Source organism: Chrysemys picta, chromosome 9 (genome assembly GCF_011386835.1).
Source record: "Chrysemys picta bellii isolate R12L10 chromosome 9, ASM1138683v2, whole genome shotgun sequence".
NCBI classification, from domain to species: Eukaryota; Metazoa; Chordata; order Testudines; family Emydidae; genus Chrysemys; species Chrysemys picta.
Window position 1 is genome coordinate 14,620,586 of NC_088799.1, and position 26,203 is coordinate 14,646,788.

At 42.6% G+C, this 26,203-nt stretch overlaps 1 protein-coding gene across 1 annotated transcript in view; it reads left to right on the forward strand.

The window, feature by feature from the left end:
- Nucleotides 1-26,203, forward strand: part of SPATA16 (spermatogenesis associated 16) — a 130,394-nt gene that overhangs the window by 7,233 nt on the left and 96,958 nt on the right. The window contains exon 2 of the mRNA XM_005309661.4: nucleotides 15,436-15,581. Coding sequence (XP_005309718.2) covers nucleotides 15,436-15,581 — 146 coding nt within the window. The remainder of the gene's footprint in view (nucleotides 1-15,435; nucleotides 15,582-26,203) is intronic.

Below are 26,203 nucleotides of genomic sequence, written 5' to 3' on the forward strand. Positions count from 1 at the left end.
TGAAAATATTTTTCTCCTGGTCATTAAACCAAGAAATGAAAGAAGCTAACAACTACTCTGTTACTTAAGAGCATAGAAAGAATCCCACAGTATTGCAGTACATACTATATCCAGAGTGGCGTGTGTCTCTGGGATATGAAATTCATCCCACGAGTGAGGTGAAGACCTCAAATAAAGTGTGATTAATTCACAAGAGTGCTATTGTGGTCTTTTTCATGAGCTGGATTATTTCCATATTCCACAGATGGCTATTATGGGCTCTGTGTCTGTGACACTGAAACAAGCATTAGTGTCTTTATTTATTTTTTTTAAGTGCACTTTCTGATTTTAAATTAACCCTCTGTGTGACTTGCTGTTGCCTTGTGAAACAAGCTTTTGGCAGGGACACTCTCTCCACCGTCTCAACAATACCATCCTTGAAGGCCAGACATTTGGGGAGAGAAAATTAAGGTGGTAGGGTACGGTGGGCATAATTACAATTAGGCAATAAGATCCAACATAGCCTTCCATCATGTGGCTTATTACACACCTTCTGTGCAAATGAGGCAGGAAGCAAAGATGAGTATTTCCCAAGCAGCTGCAACACCTACACAAAACAGAAGGTTAATCTGAAATAGCATGGTCAGATAGTGCCTTCTAGGCACATCTGGCCTGCATGGAGTCAATGTAGACCCCTCTGCTGCAGTGGGCACTTTGGGAGGCATTGAGCACAGTGTCTGCTAGCTAGAGCTCTTAGGGCGTGCAGCCACTGCACCATGCTTGGAGATATATGGGATATATTCTTTTCTGCAGCCAGTAAACTCTTACTAGCTGCTCTGAGGGATTGGGGGCAGCCATTTACTGCCTTCTCCATGTTCCTTCCGGTGCCTTTTGGCATGTCTTGTGTCCTAGGGAGTACACAGGGGACTGAAATTATAGCTGATTCATGCACAGGCATGAAAGAGAAGAGAGGGCATCTCCATGTTATTTCCCCCAACCCCTCCTCATTGTGCCCCTGAACAAGCCAGCCACAGTCTGACCCCTATGAACTGAAAAATCCCATGGGCTGAAGTTGGAAATTCAGTCTCTGTACTGTATTGCTTTTCAGAGCTGAATCAGACCCTTAAGTTATTTTATTATTATCATCATCATTAAGGCAGCCAGTAGGAACCCCCTCCCAGGATCAAGGCCCCACTGTGCTAAGCACTGCAGAGACAAAGATAGTCCTTGCCCCCAGAGTGCTTAGAATCAAGATGCTGAGCTTACACTCCAGTAGTAAAGTTTTATCCTCTAGTAACAAACCTGCTCCTTAAATGTATACGTTGAATTTAACTTTCTTGAAGAAAGGCCTCATAATCAGCAGTTTCTCTCCCTATAGTACAACCATTATATTTTTAGGCCTCAAAGCCAAGACATTGATTTTTTTTTTCCACTGCTACTTATTGTCTTTTATTGCTCTAGAAGATTTTAGATCAGGGATGTGAAACTTACAGATGGATCAAATCTGGTTTGTGGAATGGAGTGGGATTCTGTTATAATGATCCATTTGGGCATAAACCTCACCTTTTCATCACTGAATTTGAATCTCTCTGTCTTCCAGGCATTTCTAGAGTGCCTATCACCATGGTAAAGCTAAAATCTGCACCGCTATTTGTCAACAAGGGATCTCACTCTGCCCTACTCCTTGTTTGAGTTGATGTTACTTATTTGGCTTACATCATGCTTTTTCTCAAAGAATGCTATGTATGAATCCATAAAAGAATGTATTTCCCCGATCAGACTTGTACAGAAGCAAAATCCCTATTACAGAAGGGACAGAGCATATTTTGATATCCTTTCAGGGCCAGAGCAGATCAGTCAATTTATAATTAGTTCTAATTGGCACCTTTACATGCTATTAAATTATTTACCTGGAGGTGACAGGCTTTCAAAAGCACAAAATATTTTCCTATTTCCTTGGAAACATTAATAAACAAAATAATAATAATTGTAAAAAAAAAAGTCACCCTTACCTGTTACTTACAGCTGAAACTCCCACTGCTCTGTATGAGTGACAGGTAAATGTTTCACTACCAGTGAGAAACTAAGATGTGGTCCATATAGTGGACCCTCAGTAGGCATCATACAGAGAAGGAAGGATGGTCCAGTAGTTAGGGTACTTGCCAGAGAGATGGGTTCAATTCCTTGTTGACACAAGCTTCCTGTTTGACCTTGGGCAAGTCGCTTAAAGTTTCTGGGCCTCCTGGAAATCAAAATGGGGTACTCATTCTTCCCTGCCTCACAGGAGTGTTGTGAGGATGAATATATTAAAGCTTCTGGGGTGCTCAGATACTACAGTAATGGCAGACAGAGAAGTACCATAGCCAATATGATAGCAGGTGGTTGTGTTTGAATAGACAGCTTAGAGATCTTGCACGCTGGGGAGCTTCTTTCCTACTTAGTAGGCTGGAACCATCTCTAAACTTTCCTGAATATTGCACAGAAATGAAGTGGGTGGATCCAACAATAAGGAGGCCCCAGATATGGCTTGTGACTAATGTAGTTTAACTAATATTCTATTACCTGTATTTATGAGCCATGCAACCCACTTCTGAGCGTGTTTTCGATATGTTCAAAAACACCAGTTAGTAGTGATTCACCAACAATTATGAACTGGCAGGCAATTGCTAGATTAGTCACTGTCACCTCATTAATGTGAAAGGAACCCCAAACCACCAACCCCACCCAATTCTATAGGCCAGAGTTACCTTCTGCCTAAGCCACTGCACTATGAGCCTTGCACTATGTTAGGTACTTTTATGGCCCTATCAACATAGTGTCTGAGCAGCTCACAGACACTAAAGCAAGTACTTTCACTATATCCCCGTGAGGCAGGGAAGCGTAATTGTCCCTACAGTTACAGATGGGGACGTGAAGAGCGAGACTAAGTGACTTACCCAGGTTCACACAGGAAGTCGTTGACACAGCCAGGAGATGAAGCCAGCTCTGCTTTGGCTCAGTTCAGTACTTTAAGCATGAGTCCATGCTTCTTCCTAGAATCAAGGTGCTTCCATAGAAAAGCTCCCCGTCACCAGTGTCTGGGAATTTACATGCTGGGACAATTAATTAGAGCACCTGGGCTGGTGGCCACTGTCTGGAAGGTGCATAATAGGATTCCACAGGGCACGAGGATTATTATTTAATTTGTGACTGTGGCATTTCATGACTGGAAGCAACATTGATTGAAAACATGGTGACGTTCAGCTTAATTTGTAGGGAGAACTCCTATCTGGGCAAGTACGGCGAAAGTCCAAACATCAACAGTGGAGATTAAATAGCACAGGCAGGTGGTGGTAATGGTGGGGGTGTTATGTTATAGTATTTTTTACCTGAAGAGTCTTTAAATCAAATTGCTGCCCACTTATACAGACTCCTCTGAGAAGAGAGCTGAAGATGCAGGCTGAAGTGGGCACTCTGCGTTGGTAAGTGTTCATGGACTGATTGGAAGTTAACTTTATCTATGAGGACAGTTTGGAGAAAATGTGTTATTAAAGTACTTTATTTCCATTTAGAGATTCACACCAGCACACACAGACAGCAGACAGTGACAGCTCTTACCAGACCCATTTGTTATTTTACACTCTCAAAGGCTGAACAGGAGTAGGATGAATATAAGTGCTAGAAAGCTGTATACCTGTGAAGCAGACAATGAAAGGCGTAGGTGGGTGTAGTCAGGTTCTGGATGCTTTTGGGGAGCGCTTTGGTTTTGCTTGTTGATAATGCAAGTGAGATTGCCAGGTTTCTAATACCTCGTGCTGACAGCACCATTCAGAGCCATTTGGAGTTTACCCCATCACACACATTACTGGAATTGTGGAAGCAAGGGAGGCTATGCTGATACTGCTTGAAAATAAGTTCTGCAAACGGTTGCTTTTCACCAGTTCTGGTGAGTTGGCCATCCAAGTGAAACAATTACTTCTGTTTCTCACCGATGTTGCCTTAAGACTTGGTTTGGTGCACTGAGATGTGTGCAAATTTGTATATAGTGGTAGAGTTAAATGCCATTGTGTCTTTGGGTGGGATTTGAATGAAGAGAAGGTGGGGATTGGTGTACTGAGAGTGGGAGTTGGCTGGGGGCAAGATGGTCAGATTAACAGGAAAGGAACGTAAATTGAGTGGCTGCATTTGGGTGGACTGAATGTATCCAAAGACCAGAAGAAAGGAGGCTGCAGGAATCAAGAGAGGAGAGAGAGAAGCTGAAGAGGACCCCTTGGTTACAAGCCTGGTTGACAGGATAATGGTATAGCCAACAGTAACAGAGAATGGGTGCAGAAATTTGCATGGCCTTGCACTAGTAGGGTGAATCTGTCCCTTATCTGGACTAACATATTAACATCTCATGCTGTGGATGTGTGATACTAGATATGGTAGATCAGAAAGTGCCACGAGACATTTGCAAGACAAGATGCTCTATACATGATTGTATTGCTCAGACCACAATAGCTCCTCTGGAACCATCATGGTATATTGATTCAATAATATATGTTTAATTGCAGAGTTGTGGGTTTTTGCTTCCCTGACCACACCTTTCATCTTGGCAATATTCACATCTGGAGCATATTGTGAAATAATGATTCCTAATGAGGGTCACAGTTTTATAGTACTGCACACGGGTTAATATGATGGTGGATTCATTTATGTAAAATGGATGGCATTTTCTGAAAATTTAGTGTCCTGATTTAACACTTCTGTTGTAAATAATTTATGATAACAGCACCAGCTGCGGGTTACAAGTAGGGTAGAACCTTGGACTGAAATTAGGAGAATAGACGGGCATGACTAAGGGGTGGGACTGCTCCAGGGACTGTATGCTTAGCTATTGTAGATGAGAATACTTCATGTCAAGTTTATATATATATATATCTATAATATAGTGTAGCAAACGACCACTGTCTTTTAACAGCCAACTAGAAATGAACACAAACTGAAATGCGATATCTAAGCATGCCCTGAGTTTTGTGGGCATTTGATGTCTGAATTTTGCAAATGGCCCCCATCTTCATTGGGGCTGAACAAAAGACCCACATCCTCATACCCTCAAATTTTGGGGAGCTGGAAATCTGGAGCTGGATTTGAATTTTTTACTTTCAGGCCCACCCTGCAACCAATCCATTCACATACTCTTAATTGTTGAAGAGAGACACACTAAAAGTTGTTTTAGACTCTGGCTGAGAAAAGCACTTACACATGTGAGTCAGGGCCCTTCCTGAATACTGATGATTTTCTGAATGGGGGCCTTAAGTATAAGAGAGAATCTTCCAGAGTTTTGCATGTCACAGATGCACCTAGCTCACTGCCAGCACTATCTAAATAATAGACAATTATATCCCCATCTATACGCTATACAAAACATTCATGGCAGAACAGCTTGTGAAAAGCCTGGTGAATTTAGCTCTTCTTGTGTGACAGCTGCATACAGTTTTAATAATGAATTAAAATGATATGACCCTTTCATTGTGCAGAAAGTTATTTACACAAATATCATTAACAATAAAGGCAGAGTTTTTGCATAGATTTCCTGCTCAGTTGACTGAAGCTATAACCCAAGATGTCGATATAATGTTGAACTGAAGAAGAAAAGTTGGGCTTTGACCAATGATATCACTAAGAGCCAATCCTTTGCTCTTTTTTTTTTTTCCATCCACACTGATTGTTATGGGTTATACTATGCCACTGTTAACTAGTTCTTTATTATACTGATGTCCTATAATTTTGCTTGGAAAGTGAGGCTGAACAGAATATACTCAGGTTTCAGAGACTGTATTTGTTTATTTATTTGGAAAAAGATATTTAGTTTATATGAAGGTTGTGGTGGTCAAGCCATAAACAGCAGTGGGTGCTGCCAAGTCTTGAAAGCTATTCCTGGAAGTAGCCTTCTGTAAGAGGCAGTTCCTGGGACGAAATTGCAGTGTTAGAACTGTTGGCTGATGGACATGCAGTATGATTCGGTGTTGTTGTAGGCCCGTTGGTCCAGGATATCAGAGAGACAAGGTGGGTAAAGTAATATCTTTTATTGAACCAACTTCTGTTGGGGAGAAAGGCAATGTGTCAAGCTTACACAGAGCTCTTCTCCAACCAGCGGACAAAATTTGGTGATGAATCCTGGTCACGAGCCATGAGGCATGTTGCACATACACTAAGAGGAAGTAATTCTCATCCTCAAAGGAAACCTGCACAACACTTTCGAAAGATGAGCCTGGGAACTTAAATTCATAACCTTGCTGGACACTAAAAATCATGGACTAGTGGTTTTATTATGTCGGTATAGCAGGAGAGTTAAATCAGCTGGAAGAGCATTGCAGTGTGCACACTCCACTGTTTTGTCAACGAAAGCTGCCCTTTGTCAACAAAACTGTGTAGTGTAGACGTGTCCTTAGTTTCCCAGACCTGAAGAAGAGCTCTGTGTAAGCTTGACAGCTTGTCTCGCTCACCAACAGAAGTTGGTCCAATAAAGATATTTACCTCACCCACCTTATCTCTTCTGCAATATGGTGGCACTCCTGACCATAGTACTTAGTGATGATAGTCTTGTGGTTAAGGCGTTGGATTAGGATTTAGGAGATCTGAGTTCAATTTCTTCCTGTCACAAACTTCTTCTGTGACCTTGGCCAAATCTCTTTATTTGTATTCCTATAGCACCTAGGGGCCTCAGTCAATATGTGCTAGCCTCTATACATCCAATACATACAGTAAGAGACAGTCTTTGCACTGAAGAGTATATAATATAATTAATCTCTGTCTGTTTTCCAGCTCTAAAATAGACATATTTCCTTTCTCCTAATCTTTGTCTTCTCCATTTACATAGTAAACTCTTTGGCACACAGTGCAGGGCTGTCTAGAGGGGGGGGCAAGTGGGGCAATTTGTCCTGGGCCCCTCAGGGGCCCCGCAGGGGTCCCGCAAGCCCTAGCCAGGTGGCGGTCTGGGTCTTTGGCGGCATTTCGGCGGTGGGGGGCCCTTCAGTGCTGCCGAAGATGTGGAGTGACTGAAGGGCCCGCCGCCGCCGAAATGCCGCCGAAGACCCGGACCGCCGCTGGGTGAGTACAAGCGCTGCAGCTTCCCCGCTTTGCCCCAAGCCCCCTGAATCCTCTGGGCGGCTCTGGTGGCACACACACGGTCTCTTATTATGTGTATGGACAGTGAGCCCACAATTGTAGATGATACCTCTAGAAGCTGCCATACTATAAATTAAAAAAAATATTGTTCTGCAGCTATTCAGACACTGAGCACTATTGCTGGAAGTACTCTCCCTTCAGTGTACCCTGGGTAAGTATTCTTAGGTAATCTGAGACTATCTCAGTTTAAAAGTAAACCTTCTGAAAGTAAAAATACTGTCTGTCATATGTGCAGGACGTAAAATGATAAATTTAAGCTTTTTATTTTTTAATCCCAGAATGGTTGTAAAACTTCAACTGTTTAAATTGTTTTCTTCAATTTTATAGCACCTATAAAAATTCTAGACACACAAAGATTTCCACAGACCCAAAATGGCACAAAAATCTTTCGTAAAAAGTACCCCAAAATTTCCCAGTTTGGCATTAAAAACAAATTGTGCTCTGTAACATAACTGGAAAACACCACCACCTATGTAAAAGCTAGGAACCTTTCCAAAACTTCCTCCATCTTTTGAATGGTTTTCAAAAGGCCACATGCTTGCTGCAATGATTTGGGGTGGATGACCCAACACTGGTTTCTTCCAACCTTGTTCATATTAACACGAAAAAGTCTTCCTTACAATGATGGTAATAGCTATTAGTTTATTTAATTTTCTGTTCATCTCACTAATATCAGGTACTCTAAACATTTCATATATTCAAACCATTCTGTTGTGCATAGACTTTTACTTTTGAAAATAGAGAATGTTCTAATTGCAACACTGTACTTGGGACATTACAGTAGCATGTAGAGGCCCAAATCAAGATCAGGACCCCATTGCGTTAGCCACTATATAAAAACTTAGGAGACAGTTCCTGCCCTGAAGAACTTACTACAGTACATGAATAGACAAGACAGATGAAGTACTGTTACTCCCATTTTGCAAATGGGGAACTGAGGACCAAATTGATTAAAGGAGAGATTGTCATTTATGTCTTTGAAAAATCTCCCCCTAAGCATATATGGCAAGTATATGGTACAAGTAGGAATTGACCCCTTGTGTCCTAGCCCAGTGCCTTAATGACAAAGCCATCCTTCTTGTCTATATCAAAGCTCGTCTGGCAAATCCTTATCTCTTTTAAAGTAGGTTGACCAGGCTCATGCTCAAGGCTGGCTCCAGCATTTCTGCCGCCCCCAAGCAAAAAAAAAAAAAAAAAAAAGCCGCGATCGGCGGCGGCAGGTCCCTAGAGGGAGTGAAGGACCTGCCGCCCCTGAATTGCCGCAGGTGCCGCCCCTCTCCCTTGGCCACCACAAGCACCTGCTTGTTAAGCTGGTGCCTGGAGCCGGCCCTGCTCATGCTCCCTTCAGAGACTTTAGTAGGATTATAGCATTGAACATGGTTTTTCAAATCAGCAATAAAATGAAACCTTGAGAAAGACAATTGAAGAATTTCAGTGTTTGGATCCTGAATGATTCCCTCCTTCTCACTATCCTTCAAGAACTTGCAGTCTAGGGAGTAGCCTCAATTCTCCAATTCCCATAAATTTAACAGAGGTCACAGCATGACCTATTCAGCTGAGAAGCCTTACCACTGAGACACCCAATGATACCTTTACACTCATTGATGTGTGAACATAATTCTCTGAGTTTTTTAGCCACACATAATGTGTCTTACTTCAGCAGATGTATACGGCACCATGAGTAAAGTTACAAGTGATGAATTCTCTGATTTATAACTCTTCCTGGTAACAAGATAATAGGAAATTGTAAGCTTATGGGTGTTGCAGAGTGCACAACTTCTTCCAGCAGAGGCGAGAAGGGAAAGAGAAGATATTCATCACCCCTAAACTAAAGGGACGCTTGGTTGTATGACCCCTGTTGTCTGTTTTGAGACCAGCTCCATATTTTACAATCACACAAAATGAATTTTAAAGACCGGTAGCCTTGTAAGTGTTAAATGTCAGTGACGGTACAAAATAAGATGAGACTATGGAGACACTTGCTTACCGTGCCACCTTTGTTATTTAAAGAGATGTGTTGGTCTGTCAATGTAGCTTAGCACATTTTAAAAACAATTGAGTATTGCATCTAAAACAGATATTAGCAGGTCACAAATTTTGGCGGGAAGGAAATGGACAGAGAAGAAACCGACATATGCCCAGTCCTCCATTCCAAGGTTCTTGATCACATTAATGTGCACAGTAGGCAGTCCAGAATTGTCAAACCTGAACTCTGGTGGGCAAGACCTTGGTGTACCATGATCCAGGCAGAAGTTACTCTTCTGAGACAGAACTTGCTTGGGGGTTAGTGCTCTCTTGGGGTCCTAGAGATCATTTTCAGTAAGATCTTAGAGTTTAAAGGCACATCTTTGGCAAATAATAACTCAGTATTGCCAACCTCACGAAATCAAAAATCGAGAGTCGGACCTTCAAAAATCATGAGATTGGCCCAAAATATCATGGGAATTTTTGGCATAAATATTAGACTGGATTTTTTCAGTCTGCCTTTTGATTTTTTTGATCTCCCCCTGCCCATCCCATGTGCGTCTCTCTCACACACACACTGTTGCCCACTCTCCCAAATCTATTGGGCAAGGTGTTTTGGGCCTCTGCTGCAGGAGCTGCCCATCCCCTGTCCCCCAGCGCCCAGTCAGTTCAACCTCCACTCCTCCTGTTCTGTTCCCCCAGCCTCACTTCTGCTTTTTTTAGGGCCCGTCACCACCCTCCCCCAGGCCTGAGGGGCTGCAGTGGGTCCTCTAACCCTGCTCAAGGCTGTTGGGGGACAACTCCAAGGGCTCTTCACGCCCACTACCCCTGCCCAGACCAGATGCTGTAGGGGTAAGAGGGAGGAGCAGAGGTGTCATCCTGCTCCTATTTCTCACAGGAAGGGAGCAGGGATTAAGAAGCAGAGCTGGACTGTTGGGCTCTTAGGGCACATCTACACTGCAATTAAAAACCGGTGGAACTGAGTCTCCGAGCCTGGGATAGCTGACTTGGGATCACGGGGCTTGGGCTGCGGGGCTGGAAATTGCTGGGGGAGGGGCGGGTCTCAGAGGCCATGCTCCAGCCTGCCTCTAAACATCTACACTGTAATTTTCAGCCCGGCAGCCCAAGCCCTTTGAGCCTGAGTCAACTGACCCAGGCCAGCCACAGCCATGCTCCAGGTCTTTTATCACCCTGTAGATGTACCCTTTGTTCCCTCCTCTCCCTGTGAGAAGGATGAGCAGAGGGGAGAGACTGTCAGCTCAACTTCATGAGGGAGTGGAGCTTCTCACATCATCGCCAGATGAGTTCCAGTTCCCTCTGAAATCCCGTCACTCATGAAAACATCACGAGAGTTTAAAGCTCGGTTGCAATGATGTTGCTCAGCTACCACTAAAGCCATCATTTGTTGTCCTCCCCGCAATTGCTTGGCACATGGGCCCGGAAGCTCCTCCCCTTAGGCTGAGGAGAGGGGCCTTTAGCAGTGGGCGGGCTTGCACCCACCCATCCCCAATAGGTACCACTAAAGCCATCCTCTTAAAGAGATCTGCTCTGATCAAGAGGAATGACATATTACAATTACTCTTCTGTTAAATTATTTTCTCTAAAAACATTGTTTTTCTACTGGATCCACAGTGTGTTTGTGATTTAATTCAGTGCCCCTCTCCTAGGAATGGTCAACTAATTTATCCTCATTTCAATTTCCCTTTTTATGTGACACTAGAAAGTTATTCCATTGTCATGGTAACACCCTGTTAAATAGAAGGACCTGATGACTATACTCCCATAGATTGTCTCTGTAAACAAGAGCTAACTCTTGTAATGATTGTTTTGTTTCTGATATTTATTCTTGCCGCCACGTTAAAGAAGTATGGGCTGGATGAATGGACTGCAAGGTGGATAGAAAGCTGGCTAGATCGTCGGGCTCAACGGGTAGTGATCAATGGCTCCATGTCTAGTTGGCAGCCAGTTTCAAGCGGAGTGCCCCAAGGGTCGGTCCTGGGGCCGGTTTTGTTTAATATCTTTATTAATGATCTGAAGGATGGAATGGACTGCACTCTCAGCAAGTTTGCAGATGACACTAAACTAGGAGGCATGGTAGATACACTAGAGGGTAGGGATCGGATACAGAGGGACCTAGACAAATTAGAGGATTGGGCCGAAAAAAAACCTGATGAGGTTCAACAAGGACAAGTGCAGAGTCCTGCACTTAGGACGGAAGAATCCTATGCACTGCTACAGACTAGGGATCAAATGGCTAGGTAGCAGTTCTGCAGAAAAGGACCTAGGGGTCACAGTGGATGAGAAGCTGGATATGAGTCAACAGTGTGCTCTTGTTGCCAAGAAGGCTAACGGCATTTTGGGCTGTATAAGTAGGGGCATTGCCAGCAGATCGAGGAACGTGATCATTCCCCTTTATTCGACATTGGTGAGGCCTCATCTGGAGTACTGTGTCCAGTTTTGGGCCCCACACTACAAGAAGGATGTTGAAAAATTGGAAAGAGTCCAGCGGAGGGCAACAAAAATGATTAGGGGTCTGGAGCACATGACTTATGAGGAGAGGCTGAGGGAACCGGGACTGTTTAGTCTCCAGAAGAGAAGAATGACGGGGGGATTTGATAGCTGCTTTCAACTACCTGAAGTGGGGGTTCTAAAGAGGATGGAGCTCGGCTGTTCTCAGTGGTGGCAGATGACAGAATAAGGAGCAATGGTCTCAAGTTGCAGTGGGGGAGGTCTAGGTTGGATATTAGGAAACACTATTTCACTAGGAGGGTGGTGAAGCACTGGAATGCGTTACCTAGGGAGGTGGTGGAATCTCCTTCCTTGGAGGTTTTTAAGGCCTGGCTTGACAAAGCCCTGGCTGGGATGATTTAGTTGGGAATTGGTCCTGCTTTGAGCAGGGGGGTTGGACTAGATGACCTCCTGAGGTCCCTTCCAACCCTGATATTCTATGATTCAATGATTCTATGATTTGTAAACTTGTTAATTTTTCCTAATTAAATAAAAAAGAGAGTTTATTACATTGTCTGTAGCTGAGGCAGTTTAGTACCAGCCCATCAGAGAGCTTGAAACGCAGTTATATCCAAACCAACTTTTTGTTCTTAAATTCTACCCATGAGTCTCTGAGCACCCTTGCACTGTTCAGTCTTAGGGTACATCTATACTGCAAGCAGAAACTGGCAGCAGTAAGTCTAAGAGCACATGCCTATGTCCCTAACCATAGCTGGGTAGATGTTCAGGGTTAGGCTCCAGAGCCCAAGGTCCAGCCTAGGAAGAATGGTGGGCTTCAGACACAGGCTCTGAGACTCGCTACCATAGGTTTCCACGTGCGGCGCAGATGTGCCCTTAGCGAGCCGGTAGGCAGACCTACACCTCAGCGGCAGCCTATAGTTGGAAAGGCTCAGGAACTCAATGCGACTTTGTGGTTAACAAGCAGAATTCACTAGTTCAGTAATGGTCAGATTCAAATCTTACCCTTCCCTCTCAGGAGCGGCGCCAGGGTTTTTGGCGCCCTAGGCAGGGGTCTTTCCGCACTCCCAGTCGTTGTCGGCAATTCTGCGGCGGGGGGGTCCTTCCGCGCTCCCGGTCTTCAGGGCACTTCGGCAGCGGGTCCCGGAGCGAGTGAAGGACCCGCCGCAGAATTGCCGCCGAAGACCCGGAGCACGGAAGGATTCCCCGCCGCTGAATTGCCGCCCCCCAAATCCTGGTGCCCTAGGCAACTGCCTAGGTCGCCTAAATGGAAGCACTGATCCTGTTCCATCCCCCCTCCCAGGCACCCTGAATCTAACCATATTAGCTATACTATTATTATTATTTGTGTTACCATAGTGCCTAGGAACCCTAGCCAGAGACCAGAACTCCACTGTGCTAGGCGCTGTACAAACACAGAACAAAATGATGATCCCTGCTTACAATCTAAATATAGGACAAGGGACAACAGATGGATGCAGACAGATTGGGCAATACAAGGAAACAATGAGACAATATTGGTCAATATGATAGTCTGTGGTCTCAGCACACCAGCAGCCTGTCAAGTTTTTGTAGGCATCGTGGAGAAGGATTCTGAGGGAGGATAATGAGTTAGTTTTGTGGATGTTTATGAGGAATTCCTCCCAAGTGTGAGGGGCAGCCTAGGAGAAAGCATGATGGTGTTTGTTTGAAAATATAACAAGTGGATGATGGAGGCTGGCATCATGGACTGACCAGAGGCGGGAATCAACATCTTGATAGTGAGTGAGAAATGATAGGAAAAACTGTAGCTTTCAAGGCCTCTCTCTTCCCTTTCTCATGCTATTTTCTGTAAGGCTACCCCTGATATAAGGCTCTTGCTCTTTAGGGCAATTCCCCTGAAATCAATATTAAACTCCTTCATTCTGTAGAGCACTCACTATAAATGTTAATGCTTCTACAAACAACCTTACAGAAAAGGACCATTTATACACCATGTATAAACTGCTAAAGGATGAACTAGTCTGGCAGAAAATCTAGATCCCTCAAATTAGTCAGTCAGCTAGGCCTTGGGGTTCCAAAGCATTAGAGACCTTGTCTGAGGATTCTTGGAGGATATGACAAGATAAATGGATTATCTCCAATAGGCTGGAGACGTATGAGCTTCAAGGCCAGGTGAAGAGCTATGAAATATCAACTGTAAATCTTAACAGTTGGCAAAGAAAGCTCCCTCAATGGAAAAATATGTATAACCTGCAATGGGGGATGGAGCAGGATAGCAGGAAACAGATCATAAAGGAAGAGCAGGTTATTCTCATCCCCTAAAAGCATAAGGATCTTTATAAAACATATTTGCTTGCAAGTAGGTATTGAGGTTATCGGTTAACAAGGGAAAGTTAGTGTTAGTATGATATATTCCCACTTCTCTGCTATTCCTGGCTGTAAGCCATATGACCTGTGTATCCTCAAGTATAGTAAACAGTTGCAGGTATATTTCAACTTGAGGACTGTAACTTTCTGTGGTGAACTATACCATTATTTTCCTAACACGTCTGAGGATGGCAGCTCTTTTTAGTGGTCTATTTGCATGTCTGGTGACATGTGAGGCCCTTACTGACAAGTTATTTTACCAGTCTTATGGTCACCACCTATCTAGCACTCTGGATTTTCATTAACAGATTCTGCTGTTACCACAGCCTATCTATTTAACACAGCTGGACTCATCTCCCATAGGACCAGATTCTAACATCCTTATTAATGTTCAATCGCACCTTAATCCATATATAATCCCATTAAAACGAATGCCCAAGTTGAGCACGGGATCATAATCAAGTATAGAGAGATTTCCTTGGCACACAAAGAAGTCATTGTCTTCATCTCTGTTGGTTCAATAATCCTTCTGCGCTTCCCCTGAAGATCTTGAAGTGCTTTGGAAACATTCATTAATTAACCCTCACAGACCCCAGAGAGGTAGGTACATATCATTGTTGCCATTTTACAGACAGGGAAAGTGAAGCACAGTGTGTCCATGACTCAGTTGCCCAAGGTCAGAAAGTGAGTGTGCTGGAAGCAGAACCAAGAACTGCAAATCCCAGTCCTAGAGCCTAACCACTGCCCTTATAGAAAGGCCCTGTAGAACTTTATTATAAAATGATTCCCTTTCATAGGCCTTTAAAAAAGCTCATATAATTGAATAGAGAAATATATTTGTGCTTCAGAATTTTGCATGAGTCTTAAAAACACACCTATGCATAGGAGATTGCTCACTATTAAATTCTATACAATTTTAGAGTAATAGAATAAAACCAAGGATATTGGCTTCATCCCTATTATATTTTATGGGACTTTTCCATAAAAGCAAATAATCTTGCCCATTACCTGGGAACTGGGAAAGATAATTGCCTCCTTATTTCCCTTTGGTTTCCTTCTATTATGTCCTGGGATTTCTTAACTGTAAGTCTGACTAAGACAGCCTAGTCCAAGGTCTCCTCTCTTTTGGTATGTAGACATTCATAAATGCTTTCTGACACTGCCCTTGCTTAGGTGCCTGATCCAGAGACCCCCAGTGAATTCAATGCGCTTGGGAGCAGGTTCTTACTTGGTGAATGGGGGAAACATGGTTATCTTTTTTTATTTGTGCTCGTTTAGCTTTTTAATTTATTATATGTTGTCTGGAATATCCCTTATATGGAGTATTGCACAATGAAAGGTGACAGTATATTTTATACTACATTCATAGATAAAGTGGGTATTGGTTGTTCTTATATTAATATGAATATTTAAAGTCAGAGTATGTTTCACTCAAAAGTCAACTTTATTCATTCATCAGCTAAGAAATGCATTTAAGAGAAGTATATTGCAAATTAGTAAACAATGTTTTTGTTTCTTCTATAGCTCTGCAGTAAAGGTGCAGCATTAGGGAAACCCTTCGATGCATCCCCCCAAGATATTTCAAGTATTGCCAGTTTTATTGAAACGAAGCTTGTAACCTGCTACCTAAGGATGAGGAAGCCTGACCTGGCTCTGAATCATTCTCACAGGTAAAAATGAATATTGATTAATGTGTTACTAGGGCTTGAAGCAGGGAAGAGAAAAGCAAGTATACATTTTGGACTGGAAGGATTTGCAGCAGTTAATTACCCAATCCTATGACAAGAAAAGGGGAATCAATAACCCACCTTAAAAAAAATCCCACTTGGGATAGACTAAGAGGAATGCTGGGAATTTGGTCATTAAGGCACAGCGATGCTAGAAGGCTCAAATAATTGGAAATGAAATATAATCCCTTTCTACTCGTTATCAGTTCAATGTCAGGCCAGAGGGGACTTCAAATTCTTTCCATCAGATGGTTCTTTGGTGGTCTCAGTCATTGTCCATATCTCAAAGACCAGCACCACAGCTGCAGTCTCGGCAGAGAAGCCAGAAATCAAAAAGGCATGAAAATCAAATGCTCCCTTTGACTCTTTGGAGTCAAGATTTTGCCTGGACTCTCCAATCAATGTTCAGGCACATTAGCATAAGCTTGCACTGCCACTATCCATCCTGTACCTGTTCTGTAAACAAAGGATTTCACTCCGTGGCCTGCCAGTCCACCACTTTTCAATATCATTAAGTATACCTGAATAAACACTGCAGTTAACGCAGGTTGAGCTTTTCTTACAATTGTCTTAAGTTAATGTAAATGAAGGGAAACTACTGTGAAAGAGACAACTTGATTATATCTAAGAAGAAAGGTATGTTTGTGCCTAATACACTAGAGAAATTGGTGATGGACAATTCATCAGTATAAAAATATGATCCCTGTCATGGTGCTAAGCTAGTAATCTGCTACCTTAAGGCCAAGTGATGTCAGGGAGAGTTCTGGATGCAGATTTACAGTGATTTATGGCTCTAGGTGTTGGTGCCCCCTGAACAACTCTGCTCTGTAAATGACGCACCACATTTCCTAAAAGATTGTGCAAAGAAAAATACCTAAAGTTTGCTTATTTGCCTACTTTTGGAAACATGATAATGGAGATCCCTGCCTCATTCTAAGCACAATCCCCAAGATGCACACCGCAATAAAATGGGAGGCTAACAAATGTGTATAATAAAAATTGGCAAACCTTCTTTTGCATGTTGGGGAGGGAGGGATAGCTCAGTCATTTGAGCATTGGCCTGCTAAACCCAGCATTATGAATTCAGTCCTTGAGGGGGCCACTTAGGCTCTGGGGCAAACTCAGTACTTGGTCCTGCTAATGAAGGTAGGGGGCTGGACTTGATGACCTTTCAGGGTCCCTTCCAGTTCTATGAGATAAAAAATAAATATATGGAGATTTACCTATGTTTTAAAAATACTAGGATTGCAAAATATGGCCCTGATTCTGTAGTGAGCCTCATGCTGGGGAACCCCAGTGTCTGTTGCACAGCCAGATGGTGGGGCATTTTTGAAGTCCATGGGAGTCTACCCACGTAGAGTCATAGCAGGAGATAGGGGCCATAAACAGAGTAAATGAAGTTGGATTAGGATCTCTGGGTTACTGAAGGAATAGAAGGTCTGGTGTCGGGTTGGGGTGTTTTCTATTCTTTTTTTTTCTTGCATCTGATTTTAACAGACATTCTAACTTGCTTTCCTTTTAGTTAATAAAAAGGAGAAATGCAAATCAATAATGACTGAATCCTCAATTTAATTCAATTAATAATGCAGATTATGAAATAAATCTACACACTGTGCTTGTCAGACTGTGGAGCTGCAGGAGCAGATACAGACAGTACTCGAATATGAAAATATTCTGAGATACTATTAACATAAATACAGAAAATGAAGCATAATCAATATCTGTTTCTCAAAAAGAATAAATAAATAAATTACTCTGAGTGCTCATACTATAAATAGCTCTTAGCCATCAGTTATCCAGTGCATGCAGAATTTTGCTTCCTATTGAGTTTTTATATCATTACTGCGTTGCAATGGTTAGGTAGTAATCATGAATCAAAATTAAAATATTAATTTCTGCATTTATTTGCATTTGCTAGACTATCTTTATTTAATTCATGTAAATCTCACTGTTCCTACATACACTTTAGAAGCCTTATTAACTAAAAATCCTCACGCATCTTTATGTGCGTACACTTGCACTGTGACCCAAAGATGCAAAGCTGTTCTTCAAATGGCTGATCCTGCATGCTCTTCTTAACTGGGGTCTGGTCTACACTACAGACATACACCTCTATCCCGATATAACACGAATTCGGATATAACGCAGTAAAGCAGTGCTCCGGGGGCGGGGGGTGGAGGGGGGAAGAAGGGCTGCGCACTCCGGCAGATCAAAGCAAGTTCGATATAACGCGGTTTCACCTATAACAAGGTAAGATTTTTTGGCTCCTGAGGACAGCGTGATATCGGGGTAGAGGTGTATATTGGTATCACTGTGTTGCTAAGGTTGCTTATGCCGACCTTAACCCCCTGTGTATGTCAGTAAGAGCTTCTCCTGCCAACATAGCTAATGCCTCTCAGGGAGGTCGATATGCCAGCAGGAGAGCTCTCTCCTGTCAGGTTAGAGTGTCTTCATTAAAGTGCTACAGCAGTGCAGCTACATCGATGCAGTGTTTTAAGTGTAGACGTGCCCCTAAATATAGCAGTTTTGTCAGTTGTGACGCTTCCTTCCAAGCATATGATATAATACGCTTAAAAGAAGCTTGTACAATGTTACAAGTGACCAAACTCCAAGGTCTACGTTAAGAGGAGTGTGCTGGTTCAGAGAACAGCTTTCTCACTAACTGAGTGAAGGAGAGACATTTACATTGTCCTTAGCTTTTGAGCGTGTGTTGGAGGTACAGATGAGCTTTTCCTTACAACTGTAAATAAATCTGCTGGTTATTGTTCTCAGGACTTGAGGCTGCCTTTTTGTGCTGTTGATAACATGAGAGGAGAGGACATCCATTGGATTTTGACCATTTGGCCGGCTGACATAAAAGATGCTCACTGGGTGATAAAAGGCTATTAGAAACACTCCTAATTCATCACCAGTGTGAATAAATGCATCTGAGTTGACCTAGCCAAACAGCCACCACAGTAGCTTATTTGACCATTAGCTGTCATCATTAAGTAGCCATCAAGCCAATACCTAACATCCAGTCTAAACTGATAAAAAGTACAATCCTCCAATAAAAAGTGAATCATAAAACATTTCTATTCCCTGCAGTCCGCTTGGCCCAGGTGTTATGGCATATACCAGGGTTTAATGATCCTAATAACCCCATATGGCTTACGGAGAAATTAGATTTTTCCCTTTTGTTGCAGAAGGCAATTTTCAATTACACCAGATGGCAAAACAGTGAAGGTCTAAACTTTACGTCAAAAAACTGACTGGAACCTCAGAATCGTGTTGAGGCCTTATGTTGCTCAACCTGATCTCCAAGATTGATTTTTATTTTATTTATTTATTTAGGCTCCAACTGAAACACAATGTTTCAGTTCATCAGTCTCCTCTTTTGAGCCTGTCCTTTAGAGGGTCTGGCCCAACAGAGAAATACAGGAATCTGCAATCATGTGAGGAAACACAAGCGGCAGTGCAATGGCATGCATGACCATGTAACCAAGAGGCGCTATTATGATTTGATTTTCTCTGTCCACCTTTAACATTGAAGAGGGTGGAGACGAGCTGTGATTCAAGGTGGAGGATCTGGCAAAGCGAGACAGACATTCTGCTTTTTCAAGGAGACTTCAGATTTGTGCCTTGCTTTGCTGGTATTCTCCCCCCTCCCCCCAACGAAAACTAATCTACACTGACCCCACGTGCTTCACAGCTGGTGTGTGGGGAAAATAGCACAGTATCTTTGTATTTTCAGGAAGGAACGTCCTCCACACCCACATGTTTTCTTAGAGATGATGGTTCATGGGAATTCTCATCAATCTGGAAAATTGCAGGAGGGCAGAATGAGAAATTCCAGGGCAGATATGTTGTTGGAATTCTTGTAAATTGAATTTTCCTCAAGTGCTGGAGGGGTGAATGTGTTAGGGAACAGAAAGGAGTTTTGGCCTCACTCTCACAACTCAGATAACTACACAAAGGCCAACAGGAAGTTGTTTTGTTCCCTGCACTGTTTTATCTTATGACTGTAATCTATCCAGCAACACTATGGTTGTGGAGTCCATAAAAGTGCAGATTATAAATCCGGGACATTGCCTGACTCCTTCAGAATTTCAAGTAGGATAGTTTAGCAATAAAATGTAACTATCCAACATGGTCAACTAGCAGGACTTCACACCCATTGTTACTTCAATTAAATTATCGTAAGTCTTCTGATGTTGTAACACAGAGGTACAGAGATGGCCAATCCGTAGGCAAGCAGTGGCCATATGCTCCCCTCTGTTGCGCATTGGAAAATAAAAATCACAGAAATTCTGGGTGGAAAAATGAGGTATGTTTTGGAGGACCATCTGGAATGAAAAGTTTACTATGCTCTTCTTACCAAAAAGCCACTGGCATCCCCTCAACATATGTCCTTCAAGAAAAGGAATGTGTCAAGCAGGAGACAGTGAGGAGTCAGAGGAAAACCACCCTTTGTGGCATGTTTCCCTCTCTGAATGGTGTAAATGATGCCTGACAAAGCCAAAATTACTTCTGCCTTGATGAGGGTTGCTGTGGACGGTCTGAGAACTGTGGGGTTTAACCCAGGTTTCCCTTCAGACCCCACACTTTCTGCAGGTATTGCCACCTGCTAATTCTGCATCTCCCTTCTGAAAATGGAATGGAAGGAGGACTTCGCCCGCAGCAAACCCATGTCCCTTTTTTACTAAGGTTGCTTCTTCTGTGCCTTTTTATGTGTTCAGTGGAGGATATGGCCCTTTGTAACACCACTTGCACAATTTATGGAGAGGCATATTGATTATGTAATTGTTATGTGATAACTAATTGATAATAAATAGCATGGTGACAGCTTAAGGTAATACAGTTAGTGGGAATCAAAGGGAGGAAAAAATAACTATAAATGGGAAGAGAGGTTTGCTGATAAAACTGAAAAAGGGAGAGGAATTGAGACCAATGCTGATGATTTGTGGAAGGGAAAGGCCCTAAGATATCATATATACCCCTCCAACCCCGTACCCTCACTAACACCCACCTCCCAAAAGAAAAAGAATATGCAAACTTTCTGGAGAATCCAAATGAGTAGCTTCTAATAACCTTTAGCAAATATAAGGGGTACGTTGCAATATACATAATTGATAAGCAATTATTTAATACAAGGCTATTCACTTGAGATGTTCTGAGACATCATAAGCTAGATGCACTTTAAAAAACACCTAGCATCCTACAATAAAATTCCCTTCTCTTATGCTGCATTTTGAATATTTCTTTATAATACAACTGCTTTATGAAAAATATTTTCAGTTAACTTCCCCACCTTTGAACTATATTTTATTTTCAGGGCAGTAGGCCAATTACATATTTGGTATCCAATAGGGTTGATTCTGCCCCACACACTCCCATTGACTTTGAGGGTGACTAATACCCATAGTGTGTATTATTTTGTAGGATTCATTCAAAAAGAAGCTCCTAAAACAGCTTTTCTTCCTTCTTAGGAGAAACACAGTTCATGATTGCTTTAATCTTTTCAAAGTCCAACAGGTTTTATGCAGGCTGAGTTAAATATCCTCATCCTAGAATTGACAGCAGTTGTAAAGATGTTAGTGAAATTTGGTAGTCAAGAAATTAGTACTTGTACAGTTGGGAAATCAGTCAGCAGTGGATTACATGAATAAGACAGGGAAAGCAGAATCTGTCCACCCATATTAGGAATAGCTCAGGCCCCTGAACTGGATGCTTTGAAACAAGACCTTTCTAAATATCCTTTCATTTAGCAAGGAAGGAGAATGTTCTCCTTGTTCTTCTCCTTTATAGCTAATGAATTGAGAGCTGGCGGGCAGATTTATCTCTTGGTTTGCAATTCAAAGTGATTCACCACTGAATCCTATGTGTAAGAAGAAAAATGTTTAGCATGGAAGATGCATTCCCCTTTCCTGTCAGAAAAAAAAGATACTATGTGTATGAGAAAGCCTTGGTGTAAAAACCCCTTCATTATGTTTAGACATGAAAGCAGCTTCATGATATTTTTTGGTCTGTGTGCTAAAAGTGTCCTCCGCTGTCGCAGACACTATATTCACAGCTAATTCTGTTAGGCTGTACTACAAAAATCTGATTACACAAAACCAAGTTGTGTCTCAGACAGGGGGAGGGAGAAACAGTTGTCTCACCAACAATGCTGTGATCCAAACCCCATCAAAGTCAGAGGGAGTCCTTCCATTGATATCAGCAGTCATTGGATCAGCTGTAGTGAAGATTAAATTAAAAAGGATTTCAAACTAATTTTCAGGTTACCATAGAGGACATCTTAGGTTGTCTTCTGGGCAGGCATTCTCCAGCATTTACATAGCACCATTCACAGATGCAGCCAGTGGGGAGGTAATAGGGTATATGTCCTCCAGCTTTCTAGCTCCAGCTTTTTATTGTCCTGTTGATATGCCTCTCAGAGGGGCTGTGGGTGTCATAAATTTCGTTACAATATTCCCTACAATATTTTTTTTTTGTGGTGACACTTATACCGCCACATTCTTGCCATCATGGAGAGATTGCCAATAAAAAGTAAGTATCGGAGGGGTAGCCGTGTTAGTCTGGATCTGTAAAAAGCAACAGAGAGTCCTGTGGCACCTTTAAGACTAACGGATGTACTGGAAAGCTTATGCTCCAATGAAAAGTAAGTTCACATTCCTTCTACCCTCCAGAAGATACCAGCAAAATTAACGCAGCCTCTGCTGAAGAAGGTATGTGCAAACAGATCATTACTAGGACAGTGTGAAACAAAAGGTTGGATTGCTTGCAGCAGTTTTCATACATTTTATTACGAACTCAATCTGGGGCCCATTTTTTCCCTGTGCTGTTCCTCCCACATTGCATGGAAAAAATGTTGCCAGTTTTGCCCAGCCCTAGTCATTTTATGGGCCTACCCAAACATTCTGGGTAGCTTAATCGCTGGCTGTATATGAAAGCTTTCAAAAACCATTGACACACATTTTGAGAACTTCAAGTTTTGTATGCTGGGAGACACTCCTCCCTATCTTCAAAACAGCATCAATAAGGAAACTTGTTCAGAACATTAAGATGGGTGTGAGGAAATGCACCCTGTAGAGGAGCGGACTCACCCCTGCGGCGCCTCCTGCTGGTCGTCCAGGGAATTAGCTCACCAGCCTCTGGAGCGCCCTCTGCAGGCCAATGATCTGACTCGTTCTCTCCTTCTCGGCTCCCGTGTCCGTCCTAGGACCCGGTGCCCCTATTACTGGGATGCTGCCCCCTGGCAGTACACCACAGATCTGGGTCTCCCCTCCCTGGGGAACCCCCACCCACTATCCCCACCTTGCCTCAGCACTAGGCCACTGCCAGTCACCAACTAGCCCCCGCTCCCTGGGGCAGACTGCAGTATCGGCCACTCATCACTGGCAAGGAGGGTTTGGACCTGCTGCCTTGGACTAGCCTTGGGCTGCCCTCTGCAACCCCCAGTACTCCTTGGCCTACTCCTAGGCCGCAGCCTGGGGTTTCCAGACTGGAGCTCCCCAGCTCCTCAGCCTTTCCCCAGCCCTGCTGCACCCAGGTACTCTGTGTCTAGCTCCCTGCAGCCAGGCCCTTCTCTCTCTGAAGACATAGAGAGAGAGACTCTTGAGCGCCTGGCTCCCAGCCTTCTTATACAGGCCAGCTGGGGCCTGATTGGGGCGTGGCCCAGCTGTGGCTACTTCCCCAATCAGCCCAGTAGCTTTTCCCTTTGCCCCAGCCCTCTGCCAGGGCTGTTTTAAACCCCTCTGCAGGAGCGGGGTAACCACCCCGCTACACACCCCCATACTGTTTCCCCCAAAATGAAATCGTTAGAATCACCATGTAGCTAAACATACAAAATTCCAGACACTCTGATGGGGTCAAGTCCTCAGCTGGTGTAAAGTTGAGTAGCTTCATTGATTTCAATAGATATGCTGATTTACACCAGCTGAGGATCCAGCCAATGGGACTGTTATTTTGTGGGGCAGGAACTGTCTTTTTGTTCTGTACACCTCTACCCCGATATAACACGACCTGATATAACACGAATTTGGATATAACACAGTAAAGCAACGCTCCGGGGGGAGCTGCGCGCTCCGGCGGATCAAAGCAAGTTTGATATAACGCAGTTTCACCTATAACGCGGTAAGAATTTTTTGGCTCCCGAGGACAGCGTTATATCGGGGTAGAGGTGTATTTGCATAGCACCTACCAGAATGAGGTCTACAGAGAGACAAATAATAATTATAATTATTGTAAGAGAGACTGTATCGTGGTGGACTCAAACAGTTCTAAGACTAGTTTGATGAGTACTGGACTTTAGATAGTGAGCTACCTGGAATATACAGGAAAGAAAGAAAAACAGCCGCAAGTTAAAACTAAATTGTATAATAATCAGAATTTGTCAGTCTCATCTATATAGTGATTGTATAACTACTGAAAACAATGATGCCATGACATTTTACGTCAGCTGAGGATCTGGTCCACTCTGTCTAATATTTTCTGGTACATTACTGCACATAAATTGTGTATAACAATGTTACATATAACGTCCAGTGACTATATTTGAATAATTATTGTGTATCAGTGATGTATGTTCCTACTAGTGTATAACATTGCTGTATCTTACACCTATCTATACATCTCCTTGTGTAGGTGATGTCAAACCAGCCATACCTCAATGTATAAATCATCATTGCATCCAACATTTACTTCTGTATACCTGGGCAATTACCTGTAAATACCTCTATCCATTAAAAATGTTAAAGCAAATGTTTGTGCAATAAGCTAGGAGTGCATTACCTGCAGGATTTCTCCCAGCTGACAAATGTGGTGTCTGCATCTGCAACTTCAATCCCAAAAGCACAAGCCCATGCCACTTCAGTTAAAGAGCTCACTATGTTCTCTTCTAGGAAGTAGCCAGCTTTAAGCTTTACTGTGCCTAGCCACCAGAGAGGGACATGATCACAAGCACTAAGCCAGTGAAATACATTTGTTTGCTTGTATCTTTCATCTATAGAGACAGTCCCTTGACTTTTTTTTTCTACAAAGACTAACTACACACAATGTACTGGTAGATAGCTAAGATGTTCCTCTTAATGTTAATCAGATGCTTAGAACTAAATCCCCATTGCAGTTGGGAAGAGCTGCAATAAAAAAGATGTGCATTTCCGGAGAAAAGAGAGAGTGAGGCTGATGTTTTCCAGAGATCAATTTTTATACAGCAACTTGTCTTTCTTGCTGCATCTGGTGTTTTTGGAGTTGGGAAGTCAGGTCGAAGGGAAACTAAAGGTAGAAAACTATGGTCAAATACGCATACCTTTAATTCATGTGCCCTGATAGCTCTGGTGGGAGAAAACTGATGTCTCGGTTTTTTTTTCCCCCCATAGAACTTGAAGAAGTGATAATAGGACAAACCCTGTATTATTTTTAAGGGAAGATGTCAAGATGAAAAAATGAAAATGTCAAAAAACAGGTTGATATACTGTATTACTTAAAAACTGTTTTGTTGAGAAAAACTGACCAAATGATTTAGGGAAGGCATTTACTGGACAGTCTTTGGATTACACTGCAGATGAAAAATAAATGAAAATCCATTTCATGTTTACTTTAGTCTAGTCATTTTAATGGTGGGGTGGGAGAGGTCAGGGGAAAGTCTGGCAAGAACACAAGTTTTAATCTTCAGACATAGGGTTTTTATTTGCAATGTTTCCAATGAGAACTTCTTTTGCATCTGGATCAAGAAATAGTTGTTTCAAAAAAATGTATTAAAATTCCTTTGTCTTTATGATGTCCCCCCCCCCAAAAGCACATCAGTAAAAAATTAATGGAAGCTTTGTACCTAGTGGTGAGTGATACTTCTCCACACGATACACACACAGCTCTTCATGACCCTGTAGTACATCCATTAGGCCCATCTCCTTCACTGCTGGATCTTCCCCACCTCATTTTTCTTTCAGCGCCTGTCATTGTATGGAGTCCTCCATGGCTGGAGATGGATATTGGAGCAGGACTTGTTCTCAGTGTTCACAGCCTTGCAGATTCCCACATAGTTGGATGGACCTCCAGTCTGCTCTCATTTCAGGGATGGGCTTCCTGGATTGTTGCTTTTCTTCTCGACCTCTGTTTGTATCATTCATTTTCCTTTATATGATCCCCCCGCTCACTCCTGTCTTTGTTTTTTTTACCAAAAGTGGCTTCTCAGATCTGGAGATAGTATTATCCAGGTCATGGGCCAGCTTTACCCACTTTTAAGTTCATCACATGACACGAATAATAATTATTCTACAAAAAAGCTGCTAAACTGTAGTGGTATTGCTGTGTCAAACAGCTATTCTATGTAAATCCACAGAACTTGGCATGCCTGGGAGTGTACACATCTCTGAAGAAATAACAGCATTCAGCTGAACGATCAAATAATCAAAGGCATTTTTAGGTCTCCGCTTATAGCAAGGGAGTGAGATATTTGTTGTAGGTTTTAGAGAACGCTATCATATTTTTTCAGTATAGAGTTTATAGATAGAAAGAAGGAGTTGATCTTTTTAAGATTAGGAATGAATCAGGATGAAAAAGGAGAGGTGAAATCTAATTCTTTG